General features: G+C 44.4%; 1 protein-coding gene across 1 annotated transcript in view; it reads right to left on the bottom strand.

The window, feature by feature from the left end:
* Window positions 1-8,154, bottom strand: part of LOC138765022 (adenosine receptor A1-like) — a 63,193-nt gene extending 55,039 nt beyond the window's left edge. Inside the window, exon 1 of the mRNA XM_069941646.1 lies at window positions 7,728-8,154. Within this exon, the coding sequence (XP_069797747.1) occupies window positions 7,728-8,089 (362 nt within the window). The 5' untranslated portion in view covers window positions 8,090-8,154. The remainder of the gene's footprint in view (window positions 1-7,727) is intronic.
* Between the last annotated feature and the right edge of the window lie 6,101 nt (window positions 8,155-14,255).

Here is a 14,255-nt window from a genome sequence, read left to right as displayed (position 1 = left end):
GTGCCCTAAGTTCATCTGCCTTACCTGTCAGGGTTCTTGATCTACCTCTGGATCAACCTCTGGATCAGAATCAGAATTTATTGTCGTGAACAAGTCATGAAATTTGGTGTTTTACACCAGCATCATAGAGCAAACATTCATATTATAACCATCTTACAACAATTCTATAAAAAATTAAAAAAATAATAGGGCATGAAAGTAAGGCAGTATCTTTGGTTCATCGATTATTTAGGAATCTGCTAGCAGTGGGGATGAAGCTGTTTTTGTGCCATTGAGGGCTTGATTTTAGGTTTCTGTACCTTTCTCCTGATGGTAGCAGAGTGAAGGGGGCATGGCCTGGGTGGGGTCGTTGAGGCTAGAGGCTGCTTTTTTAAGACATCGCCTGGTGTCCTCGATGGAGTGAAGTATGGTGCCTGCGATGTCGCAGGCTGAGTTAATAACCCCCTGGAATTTATTCTTGTCCTGAGAGTTGGCGCCTCCATCCCTGCAATCAGGCAGTATGCTCTCTATTCTTGAAGAAGTTTATGAGAGTCTTCGGTGACACACTAAATTTGCTCAGACACCTCACAATATATAGCCGCTGGTGAGCCTTCTTTAACTTTTATATTTGCCTCAACTCATCTGCCTTTGGGCCAGCCATCACTACCCCACCCCTCCCCTTCCCAGACTCATTTAAACCCTCCGAAATAGCTGAAGCAAATATCCCTGCCAGACGTTGGTCCCCTCCAGTCTGAGTGCAACCTTTCCCTCTTGTCCAAACGTCCTCTATGAAGTTCCTCTCCCAAAACAACACTGACAAGTTTGACAGTCAGCCAATTACTAACCATCAGAGATTTAAAACAGTTAACAATTGTCTCTGAAGAAAATAATTATAAAAGAAGATAAAATAGGCAATTATAGGGCAGTTAGCTTAATGTCTTTAATCAGGATAATTCATAAAACTATCATAAAGCAAGCATTAGCAAGATAACTCTATATAATTTGTTCCATGCTCAACATGGATTCAGGAAGGGAAAGGCCCTTTTGACAAATTTACTGGAATTGTTTGAGCTTATAACCAGCACAGTGGATAAAGGGTAACAGATGATGTTGTGGACCTGGAATTCCAGGAGGTGGTTGATAAGATGCTGCTTAAAAGACTTATCTATTAAGATGCATGGATCTTATGGATCTCGAGGATTGGTTAACCAATAGAAGCCAGAAAATTTGAATGAATGGGGTTTCTTTGATTGTTAACAATATACATTAATTATTTTGAAGAGTGGACTCGGTGTAACATATCTAAATTTTCTGATGATGGAAAATCGAGTGAAAAATTGTGCCAAGAAGACGGAGTGCTTGCGGAGGCAGGTCAAGGGAGTGGGCAAGTGTCTGGCAGGTGGGGTGCAAAGATAGTAAATGTGAAGTAATTCATTTTGGAAGGCGAAATGGAAGATCAGATTATTATTTAAATGGTGAAAAAAAATGCAGTAGCCACTGTGTATGAATTACAAAAGGTTGGTTCCAGGTTCAAAAGGTAATCAAGAAGGAAAATGGAATGTTGGTTTTCATTGCTTGAGGTATCGAACTTAAGACCAGGGAGGTCCTGCTAGCTATTTTACGTGGTACTGTTTTGGGATGCCCCTGGAGTATTGTGTGCAGTTCTGGTCTCCTTACTTGAGAAGAGGCCCAGTTTGAGTCTTGCCAGCGAAAGGACCAGGAGATATGACCGCAGCTGATGTGGATGGACATTTCTTCAAAGGCAACGCAAAGAGAATTCGTGAGTCTGTAGAAGCGACAACTCCAGTCTACCCATCAGTTCATCATTAATTCTGGGCCTCAAATTTCAAAGGCCTACACTTCAACACTGAATTCAAAAGACTGAACTTTGAAGTAACTTTATGTATATCACACGCACACATACACACACACACACACACACACACACACACACACACACACACACACACACACACACACACACACACATACACACATAGTTTAAGAGTTAAGACTATAGTTCAAGAGTAAGAAATAAAATTAGCGTTTTGAAATTAAACATTGCTGATCATTACGCATGGTTTGTAACATTAGTCAGAATCTCTTGATAAGTTTTGAATTTCTGTGTTTGATCCATGCATTGATATCCCAAATATCCTTCCATTCAAATGTGTAGTTGCTCCAAATTCTGGATTAATTAAAATGTCTCACAAAGTCCTAAACCACAATTTTCATTTATATTTGTCTTGGCTTATTACTTGAAGGTCATTAACTGACTCTAAACAGAACTTTAAAAATCTTGTAGTTGTAGTGGCATGCTGCCGCATCAATCAACCCGGCGCTCCAGGCGGCGAGCACAATTGAAGGCCAGCAGCCCGCACAGCGGCACTCGCCCCAACAAGCGAACCGGCGGGCGGATGGCAAGGGCAGATTAAAGGCCAGCGAACCCAAAATGGTTCTGGCCTTGCTGCACAGCCAACAGTCAGGGACAGCACGCGGGGAAGAAGGGAAGTACCCACGTGCGGAAAACTCACTTTTGTTATGCAGGTCATGATGTGAGTAAAAGGGGGAAATGGTGGGAATGTGGCAAGTAAAAAAGTCTGAGGCCCTAATAAAATGCAGAGCTTGACCTGACTACACTACATGTGTGTGTCTTCCTTCGAGTAGCGCGTGACTACAATTAGTGACCCCCAACGGTTTAGAAGGCATCTAAACCAAACGATGAGCAAACCAGCAGCAGTGCCCACAGTAGCTCTCAAGCTGCCGACCTTCTGGATGAATCAAGCAAGCGTGTGGTTTGGCCAGGCTGAGGCACTGTTCCAGATCCAGTAGATCACAGCAGAGTCCAGCTGGTACTACCATGTGGTGAGGGCCCTGGACCAGGACATGGCAAGCCGGGTGGCCAACTTCATCCAGGAAACCCAATCGGAAGGCACATACTTTGCCTTCAAAGACTTGCTTATCAAGACCATCGGGCTCTCATGGCATGAGAGAGGGCCACGTCGGCTCCACCTGGATGGGCTAGGGGACAGACCCTTGTCAGGTCTCATGAACGAGATACTGGTCCTCCTGGGCAAACACAAACCCTGCATCATGTTCAGGCAGGCATTCCCGGAGCAACTGCCCAAGGACGTCCAACCGCTCCTGGCAGATGCTGACTTCAGTGACTAACGGAAAGTCGCAGCTTGAGCGGACATTCTGTGGAAACAGAAAAGAGAGTGTTCGGCATCCGTGGGGCTTGTTACTAAAGCCAGCAGTCAAACCCATGCAGACCCACTAAGAGAATAGCAGCCATGCAGAGGAGGCGATCCCAACAATCAGTGGTACTTTTAGCGCAGCTCCAAGACATCCCAGTCGGCACAGGTAACATCACCCTCTTGTGCAACATGGTCACTGGCCATGTCAGTCCTATCATCCCGGCAGTTTGGAGATGGCAGGTTTTTGATTCCATCTATGGACTCTCTCACTCGTCCATGAGGACCACGACAGATATGTGTGGTATGGATTGCGGAAACAGGTCAGCAGGTGGGCAGTGCCAAACAACCAAGGTACACCGGCATACCAAGACTCCACCTCAGTATTTTGAGCCCACAGGGCGAAGATTCGACCAGATCCACATGGACATAGTAGGACAATTACCAGTATCCCAAGGTTTCCGCTACCTATTCACGATGGTCCACCACTTTATGCGCCAGAACCCTGACTCAGGTTTCTGACTCACATCACATCTGACAGAGGGGCCCAGTTCACCTCCAGCCTGTGGTCTGACCTCACCAGCCTTTGGGGCATCCAGATGCACCCACAGTAGTCTACCACCCACAGTCAAATGGGTTGGTGGAGCGCTTCCACAGGCACCTCAAGGCTGCACTCATGACAAGACTCAAAGCACCTAACTGGGTTGACGATGTTGGGGATCCTTACGGCACCCAAAGAGGACTCAACACCTTGTCTACAGAGTTCCACTGGTGGTCCCAGGGGAATTCTTACCATCCCCAGCCAGACAGCAGGATGACTCAGCAGCTTTCCTCCATAGGCTGAGGGAAAGAGTCGGCAACTTGGCCCTGACTCCACCTTCCAAGCATGGACACATACCCAAAGACCTACGGGTCTGTGAGTATGTTTTAATTTGCAGGAATCCACATGGTCTACCACTGCAGAGGGTCCGTTCCGGGTCATCTGTAGCAATGGAGCCACGTTCAAGCTGGAGATCAGAGGCAAGATGGAGGTCTTCACCACGGACAGGCTAAAACTGGCACACCTGGACCTGACGCGCCTGGTCGAGACACCAGCAGCATGCTGGAGAGGCAGGCCACCAAAGCCTGCAGAGACTACCTCAGGGCACCAAGAGCAATACCGCCAGTTCTGGGGGCCATGTAGCAGCATGCCACTGTGGTGATCAATCCAGCAGTCCAGGCGGCGAGCGCAACTAAAGGCCAGCAGCCCAATGCAGTGGCACTGGCCCCAACAAGCGAACCGGCGGGTGGATAGCAAGGGCAGCTTAAAGGCCAACGACGTCAAAATGGTGCTGGCCTTGGTGTACAGCCAACAGTCAGGGACAGCGGCAGGGAAAAAGGGATCGTTATCTAAGAAGGTACCTGCCTGCATGAGGGAAACCTGTTATGCAAGTTGTGACGTGAGTAAAAGGGGGAAACGGTGGGAATGTGGCGAGTATAAAAGTCAAGTCTGAGCCCCTAATAAAACACGGAGCTTAACCCGACGAAACTACGAGTGTGTGTCTCCCTTCGAGAAGTGCACAGCTTCACAATCAGAATTTTTACTGTTCTGAATTTATGCATGTTTCATCTTGAATCAGAAATGTCACTGTAACTTGAAAGTTTTAATTCCACTAAGACCCTCACTACACATGCACACATACCCCAAAACTGCTCCTCTACTGGAGGCCACGATTGTGTTGGGAGCACATAGAATATGCCAACTGTATCCAATTAATTATTATTATAAAAGCAAGCAGAGACTTTGAAATAAAGTGAACAGAATAAATAGGTAAGGAAATTGCACCATTAATCCCGCCCATGCCTGGAAACTGTATGGTGTAGATTCAGTGTTACATAAAATGAGGTAAATTATTATATTTCATGAATTTACTATATTAAGCATTTAATTCTCATTTTTTTTCTATTTACTGTGGAAGTTGGTGATATTATATTTACAATCCTGTGGCTCATATTTGTTTCAGCTCAACAACCTGCTCTTCAGAACTATTTCAATGATCTGACTATTTCAGCTTCACAAACGTTGTGTTTTGCAATGCATCTGTAAATAGCAAGGCACTCTATGCCATAGCCTTTAACTGCACCACACCGAAAATGTGACACTTCATCTTAGGTCCCTACATGCAAAACCGTAGGTATATCAAGTTGCATAATATGAGGTAAGGCGTGCAGAGCACTTTGACATCTTCTTTTTCATCTTACAAACTCCCCATCCATCCATGGCCCATCCCTTCACCAGCGAAGATGACCACGGTGCCTTGTCGCTTTTCAGCTTTAGGCACTGTGTGCGGGGCAAGGACTTGGAGGTGATTGCAAACTAGCACGTTGAAATTAAAGGAGTTTTACTCATTATTTTTTCTTCTCATGATCGCAAGGTATAGGAGCCCATTGAATCTGCTCCACCATTTTAATCATGAACTGATTCATCCCACCCACTCAGTCCCACTCCCCGCCCGGCTTTCTCCCCGTAACCCTTGGGGCCCTGTCAAATCAAATACCTGACAATCTCTGCCTTAAATACACTCAATGACCTCACTTCCCTCACCTCACCCAATGACCCCACAGCTGCATGGGCCAGCAAGTTCCCCAGACTCATGACCCTCTGACTAAAGAATTTTTTTCCCACATTTCTGTTTTAAATCCTGAATTTATGCCCTCTTGTCCTAAACATCCTTGCCACATCTCCTCAAAATGCCTCAATGAGGTCCTCCTCATCCTTTTGTACTCCAATGAGTAGAGCCCAAGAGCCAACAATCATTTCTTATATACTATCTTATAGTCCTTATTTAGCTATATCATATAATACAGTAAATGATTACCAAAATATTGTGGGCTAAGTTTCGACTGCATGGCAAGGAAAAATAGGTCATCAATAGTTACGTTTGGATTGACCCCAAAATAGGTGTGAACCTCAATATTTAGAATAATTTCTGCAAATTATTGTAATAAGATGTAATTACAGCAATGCATTTATCTACAATAATTAATTAATATCGAGTAGAAGGCCACATGTGGCATTTTTCTTACAGAGGGATGTGATGCAATCTGAGTAAAAAAAATAGTATTGACATGATCATTTGTATCTCTTCTGAGATATTCCATCCTTCCAAATTAGGGGAGCAGGTTCATCAATGAGTGTCGGTTTTAGGAATAAAAAGCTACTCCAGGTCATTGGCGAAAGTGATGACATGCATCAATGCTTCATCAGAACTTTGAGTTTCCAAGAAACTGATTCTTCCAAGAATTTGTTTGATGGAATGGAATGATTTCTTAAACCCTGATTCTCATCCAGAAGCAAGTAAGGCCTTGCAGATGACAATGGTCTAAAAGGTTCTATGGATATTTGCACCATTCAGATCATCTGCTTTTCCAAAGGGAAACAGATTCAAAGAATTTCAATGACTGAGAGAGCAGACTGCCCATTAGATCAGTTTCAGTTCATTTGGCAAAACAAGCCAGGAATCTCACCAGCAAACCTAAGCAGAGATGGCGAGTCTAGAATCGATTTTAAAACGACGCCTAAATCATACTATATTCTCGTTTCTGCCTCATCAAAATTGAATTTGCCGGCGCCTCATTCCCCAAACTCCGAGCCCCTCCGAGTGAGGGGAGGGGGTATCAATAGGCGCCAGGCAAGTTCTTCCAGCAATTTTAACATGTCAGAAACACAGGGAGTGCTGGAATCTTGAGTCGTCAAAGACTTGCCGGAGGGTCAGGTGGGGAGAAATGGCCAGTGCCCGCGTTTCGAGTGGAAAGGCTTTAAAAAGTTGGTGGGAGACCCGTGACATCGGATCTGCGCTGTGATATGAGCAGCGCGGAAGGCAGCGACCGGGTCCCATCACGGTATCAGCGCAGGTGGGATACATCCATGAGGACAATCTGGGGGGCGGGGGACATAGATGACGTTTAAATATACTCCAAAAACCTTGTACCATTCAGTACATAATGGAACGACAAACAACTGACCGTCCCACCCCGCCCTTGTAGGGCAACTGGAGCCCGCTAACCTTGCGGGACCCCCTGAGTTCCTCTTGTGTGCTTTACCGCGAACCTGATCATCCGCAGCGCTGATTGCCAGCTCAGGGCAGCCCAATCACCTCGAAGCATGCAAGCGCAACCTCCTCTACAACCCAAGGGCTCTTTTTTTTTAAACAAATAACAACATAAATTGGTTCTTCAATAGCATGATACTCATCGACACAGGAGACGGAGGGAGGGCCAGCCACCAGGTAGAAGGAGAATTCCACAGTGGCGAGAGGCCATTCATTCCCCGTGAGTCGCTATTGCTGAACCAATGTGCTGGAATGTCAGTAACACGGCGCTTGAAGAGTTGCTCTCTTGAGACATCCCACCGTAGAATCCACCGCTATTCGCGCTCTCCCCGGCTCGAATGCCCTTGAAGCACCTCAGCCTGGCACTTCTCACATCCTTGGGTCTCAGCCGCACGCCAGAGGCTACACGGGCTCTCCGTTCCACTTATTTAGCAACAAATGATCACAGGAAGCGGCACATTACCTCGTGGGGACCTTGACTCGGAGATAGCGATCTATTGCGATAGCGAGAAGCGCCAGGATGGAGCTTTGGGTCAGGACCAGGACAGTGCAGGAGAAGAGGAGGCAGCTGTAGAAGTGGGTCCGGAGCCCGATACTGATGGTGATGGCCAAGGGGATGACCAGAATGCCCACGGCGATGTCAGCCAAGGCCAGCGACACGATGAAGCAGAAGGTGGTTTCCCTGAGAGCTCGGTTGATTTTGACTGCCCAGCAGACCAGCACATTGCCCAGGACAGATGTCAGCGCGATCAGCACCTCCATCCCGATGTAGATCGCCAGAGAGGAAGAGATGGCCCCGGTCTCACCTTCCCGAGCGGTCGTCATCCTCGCATCCGCCCGCGTTTGGATGGAGAGGTACCAAGCCGGGAAGGATCTGCGGCCAGGGGGTGGGGGGAGGGCGTTGTCTTTTCCTCCGCTCCCCTGGGTCCAGATTCGCTTGAAGGGAGCCCGTTATGATGGGGTCCGTTGCATGTCGTCAGTCAGCGGAGAAGGACTCGCCTTGCACACTGCCCCTGCCATACCGAAGAGGACGCTGGCACCCCGTCCTGCTGGCTCGTCCTGTGAACTGGACAGGTCCCAGCTCTCACCGTCAAGCTCCAAGGAAACCAGTCACCCATCCCTCGCCAACCCCTTTAACATTCTCCGCAAGGTATGTTATAGATAAAATATATATATCTTCTCGCCGACTCCCCCGCCCCTTCCGTGCATATTCAGAATTAAAATGCTGTAAATAGAGGTTCTTCCTCTGCAGAGAGCCGTGCCCCGGCAGGCTCGATGTGTGTGTCGTGTGCGTGCTCGTAGGCGTGGAGGGCTGGGTGCGTTCGCGATGAATTAGTGGATGCCTCTGGGTTGTGAGATGGTTTTTGGTTTAGAGAAGCAACCCTCGCAACCTCGACCCTGCGAAAGAAATATCTGTATCCGTAAAAAGTACAAAACGCTGGAGAAACTCCGCAGGTCAAACAAATGTGGCAGAAATACAGAGTTTTACCCTGTCTGACCTGCTGAGTTTCTCCAACTTTTCTGTCTTTTTCACTTCATCCACATATTTTGCAGTTTTACTATCTGGATCCCCAAGGCATGATATTGTCTACCCACCCGTCCAGAATAAAACTGCAAATGCCACTATTCATGTCCTGGAAGAAGAGGAAATGCAAGTCCAGCCCAGGAGTGCGAACGATCATTATGTTTGGAGCATTCGAGTCATAGGTTCAAATGGGGTTGAACCCATAATTAGGCAAGTGGTTGTGTGAGAGGGAACGTAGTTGTCCCCTGGTTATCAAGCATTTCATAGTTGAAATCAAAAAAATTTTAAAGTCCCTACTTCTGTTGCTCTAAATAGAATTAACTGCTTTTCAGGGCGCAGCATGGACTTTTATTGTTTTTATAAAGAAAAAGCTGAATAAATGGGAATGGACACTGCTCAGTGGAATTCCAGTAGCAGTTCATCCTGGTCGGCAATCTCAATCCGTTTGGTAAGTTGTTGCAACAAATAATGGTTGAAGATCCAAACTCTGGCCGCTTTTAAAAGGAGAATGTCGAGCAATAAATCAGAGCAGCGAGTGTGTGTTCGCCCTCTGCCTCGTGGCAACCTGGATCGGAATCCACTGTTAATTATTCCGCTGAGATTGAACGCACAACGAACTCTGACCACACGTCATTGAGTGAGGGGAGGGTGGGGGAGGCATTGCACATGTTGCTGCAGCAGGGGGGAGGCGTTTCTGCAATGAAGGGAGAGGACGAATAACCTTCACCTCACCTATTCCGGTGAATTCGACACTACAATACACCAAAAGGAGAAAATAGCCCGTATCAAAAGAGCAGGCAGGAGGGCAGAAGGTTTATTCTGATCCCCGCCACCGATTTAAGAAGCAAGAAACCATGTACTCATTAGCCTGCTTTCCAAATCAATAAAAACACTGTCATCTTTCCAACAAACTACACCTTTTATCTAGCAGATTTAATAAAACACTTGTCAACGAAGATTTTGCTTCCTGAACACCATCTGGTGTATTTTGTGGATGCTGGATCATGAATACCACCTGAATATTTCCCTGTCATGTACTGTGCCACCTGCTGCCTTGCTCTTCAGGCCAAGGCTATAGGAGAAGGCCACTCTGACTTCAAATCCCCTGGCTCGGCTCGCCCAGCCGTCAGTACCTGGAAAGGGCCCAATTCTAGGCAAATAGCACATGTCAGTCTGGCAGCAGGGGCTGGCAGCCGCGACAGAGCGCAGGAAACAGTTTCCCCAGCGGTCTGCAGCAGCACACTCGGTGGGCGAAGGATCCATAAGGACAACGGCCAGCGAGCACAGTCTTGAAACAGACCACTGCGAGGCACTCTGGCAGTCGTGCCTCGCACTCCGCCAGGCTCAGTGGCGTGGGACCCAGAGTGAGGCATTTGTACTGGGCGAGCGCTCACCTCCAAGTCCTTGCCCCGGCACACGGTGCCTAAAGCTGAAAAGCTACAAGGCATTGTGTTCATCTTCGCTGGCGAAGGAAAGGGCCATGGATGGAATGTGTGACAGATTATTTTGCATTTGCTTTGTATATAGATATGTTTTGGGAAAATAAATTGGGGCAGGCTTTTTAGTGTAGGTCACATACAAACAGTGTAGGTCACACTTCAGAACAGATTTCATTTAAAATACTGGAGCCGTGCTCCAACCAGACAGGGCGGCTCCTGGGGGCTTTTGCAAAATCTTTGGGGAGTGCCCAAGAGACTTCATTAATTAATTGTTGTTTTGAAAAGGAACAGATGAAAGAGATCGGAGGAGTAGTTCGGAGCTGCAAGCTGTCTAGTCTTCTAAGAGGGTCATGTGGTTTTGCAAACAGAGAGAGTCAAACAGGCTTTTTCTCAGTGAGAGAGAGAGAGAGATCCATTCTGCAGTTCCAAAGTCAGCAACAGCAGCTGGGACTGGAATAGGACAAGCTGGCAAGCTTGTGGAAAAACCCCATTTTGAAGACGGGTTGTGAGTGCTTTGTTCAGCCTGGTCAAAGCCCTTGTGGTCCATACAAGGTGAGAGGACTGGCTACCTAATGTTTCACTTGAAATAAGTGAAACAAAAAGGAACTCTATGGTGACCTGAAAGAAAGAGGTTATCATCTGGAGAACCCTGATGGGGCAAGTTCCTTCAGCAAGACACTGAAGTGGCTGAATAAAAGGGATCAATTTGTGACCAGGAACAACAAATCTCTCTCTGAAAACCGACAAGAACCTTCCTGGCCAGTAACCATCTATCTTTCAAGCACCAAAGCCTGGTGAACTTTATAAATGTTAAATTCTGTACACAGTATAAGAATTGCCGGCAACCAGCAAACTTGGAGGAGTGAGGTGAGATTGGACTGTGAATCAAAGAACTTTTCTAAACTTAAACACACATTACATACACGTGCGCTTAGAATTAGAAGGGGGTTAAGTTAGGTTAGTTAAGTTAATGGTGATAAATTAAATTGTGATTCTGTTTTCATATTTAAAGATAATTAGAAGTAACTTTTGTTTAAGTAACCATTTGTCTTGGTGAATATCTATTGCTGCTGGGTTTTGGGGTCCTCTGTGCTTGTAACAATTGTTTTAAATCTATTACTATATTGCTCACAAAGCAAGCTGTTTTGGTCAGTCCAAGCATTCCTGGACATATACTCAAAGCAAGTGCTATGCAAATGTTGTTTTAGGCCTGAGCATGCAGACAGGCTATAAATGCAGCTTACATATACAGATGCTGTGCATTCCATTGATCATAGATTGAACATGTTGTTTTTAATATTTTATTTAATCATTTTAAATCTCAATATGAATTACATTGCATAAATTTGAAAATTGTATATAAAAAGTTACATGTGGCATATAAAAAAGAGAAAACCCTCTATATCAAGCACTCCACCCCCTCCCACCTCCCTCCCCTCCCCCTACCAAAAACCTTATAAAAAGAAATAGAGAAAAAAGAGAATTGGAAAGAGAGAGAGAGAGAAAAAAAAGAAAGAAAATGGAGACTACCAAGAGGATAAACATTTATAACATATATTCTGATTGGGGATTACCTAGAAGTGAGGCCTTCAGAGAGCTTTAAACTTACATACCCACATTATATAAATAACCATATAACCACTTACAGCACAGAACAGGCCAGTTCGGCCCTACTAGTCCATGCCGTAACAAATCCCCACCCTCCTAGTCCCACTGACCAGCACCCGGTCCATACCCCTCCAGTCCTCTCCTATCCATGTAACTATCTAGTCTTTCCTTAAATGTAACCAATGATCCTGCCTCGACCACATCTGTTGGAAGCTCATTCCACATCCCCAATTTCCCCTCATGTTCCCCTTATAATTTTCCCCCTTCAATCTTAAACCATGCCCTCTAGTTTGAATCTCCCCCACTCTTAATTGAAAAAGCCTATCCACGTTTACTCTGTCTGTCCCTTTTAAAATCTTAAACACCTCTATCAAGTCCCCTCTCAATCTTCAACGCTCCAGAGAAAAAAGCCCCAGTCTGCACAACCTTTCCCTGTAATTCAAATAAGGATGCCATATTTTCCAGAACAGATGAAATTTATTTTGCAGACTAAAGGTAATCTTCTCTAATCAACTAATATGTCATCTTTCCATATCTAAATCTATATCTGACTTCCAGAATATTGCATTACAGTTCCCAGAAACTCCTAAAACAATTCAGACAAATACAACTTGATACATATTTAATTTTAGTTTAGATCTTATAACCTCAATATTACACAATAAAAATAACATCAGATCCTGTGGGAATTCTTTCCCGTAATTCTTTCCAAAAAATTTACCCACCTCTAATAACCAAAAATTTCTCAACTTTAGGGCATTGCCAAGTAGAATGCAAGAGGTCTCTCATCTACACCTAAAACATAAATCTGAAATAGCTGAATTTAATCTATTTAATTTTTGAGGAGTCAAATATAATTGATGTATAAAATTATATTGGACTAACACATATCTTGCATTTACAATTTTAGTCATACATAATTCCATCCATTCTTTCTCATTTAACCGTGTATTTAAATTTTAAATCTCAATTTATGCACCCCAATTTTAGCAGTTTTCCTTTGAAGTCAATTATACATTACAGAAATAAATTTATTTACATTTCTATTACAAATCAGTACTTACAATTCATTTTGACTGGATAATGTCAAACTCTGACATATTTAATGAGACAAAGTTTAACCTAATAATAACAAAATGAAGTACTATTAGGTACATTAAATTTCTCCTTCATTCATTCAAACATTATAAATTTCCCATTCTCAAAACAATCCTCAATCTTCTTTATACCCCTCTGTCTCCAAATCTTCAAAAATTGATTATTGATTGAAAATGGAATAAGTTTATTTTGACAAATGGGGCATTTTCGAGATATTAAACCAGAATGAACACATATTGATGCACATGTTCTTCAGGCAATGGCACAGTGAGTGTACTTAATAATAGCATTTATTGTCTTTAGGAAGATTCAATACAGAAGAAATGTCTCGTCACTGTCGCAACAGCTGTGATACATTCTGTTACATTTGTTGCGAGTAATGCTTAATGCTAAATTCAATAAAACATTAATTTAATGTTTCTCCAATTTCCTAAGTAAATTTTCCTAATCAAAAATGAAATTATGTTCTGCTTAAAGATGTCTATCATAATTCCCCAGATTTTTTTTTGGCATTCAAACCTTTTGAAAAAAAATTGTTGTCCACTGTAATGTACAGTGTTTGGCTGAAAACCTTTTTTTGTTATTCGTCACTTGTTCTTGAGTAAGTCTGTAGTATTATGATTTGTACAGGGGGGATTAGACCAATCTGGACTCAGAAGTTCCTTTCCCACAAGTGAGAGAGACATTGGGATTCTGCAGCACCAGTGTTTCTTGATGCTTGAGATCCCCCTTTCTCTTTGCTTCCTCTATTCCAGGGGAAAACCGGTAGTTTTTATGTGGGGACATTGTTGTTCCTGTGGTGCATGGCAATGTTGAAACTCTTCAGAGATGTTGTTAATTGAATCTTTTTTGACTGACCACCACGTGACTGTTTGCCCTCACATAGCTCTCCGTAAAGTAGCTGCTTCAATGTTGGAGTCATAGAGTTGTACAGGATGCAAATGGACCCTTCAGCTCACCTTGTCCATGTTGATCAACTAATTGAATTCTGAAGTCAGTCTTCAACCAGGTCCTGCCCTTCTGAAGAATTGGGTTGTCATTGTTCAGGTTACGACTGGAATATTGTGTACAGTTCTAATCACTCCTTTATAGGTAGCATGGTTAACCTAGTGGTTTGTGGGACACTGTAACAGTGCCAGCAAACCAGGATCAAATCCGGCACTATCTTTAAGGAGTTTGTACATTCTTCCTGTATCTGTATGGGTTTTCTCCACCCTTCAAGAATGTACAGGGCTGTAGATAAATTTGTGTGTAATATGGGGAAGCATGAGTTTAAATAGCCAAAATCAGCTACTATTTAATTAAAAAAAGAATATGGTTG

The sequence above is a fragment of the Narcine bancroftii genome, chromosome 5 (assembly GCF_036971445.1).
Source record: "Narcine bancroftii isolate sNarBan1 chromosome 5, sNarBan1.hap1, whole genome shotgun sequence".
NCBI lineage: Eukaryota > Metazoa > Chordata > Chondrichthyes > Torpediniformes > Narcinidae > Narcine > Narcine bancroftii.
Note: the sequence above shows the minus strand (reverse complement) of the source record. Positions and strands in the feature narration are given on the sequence as shown.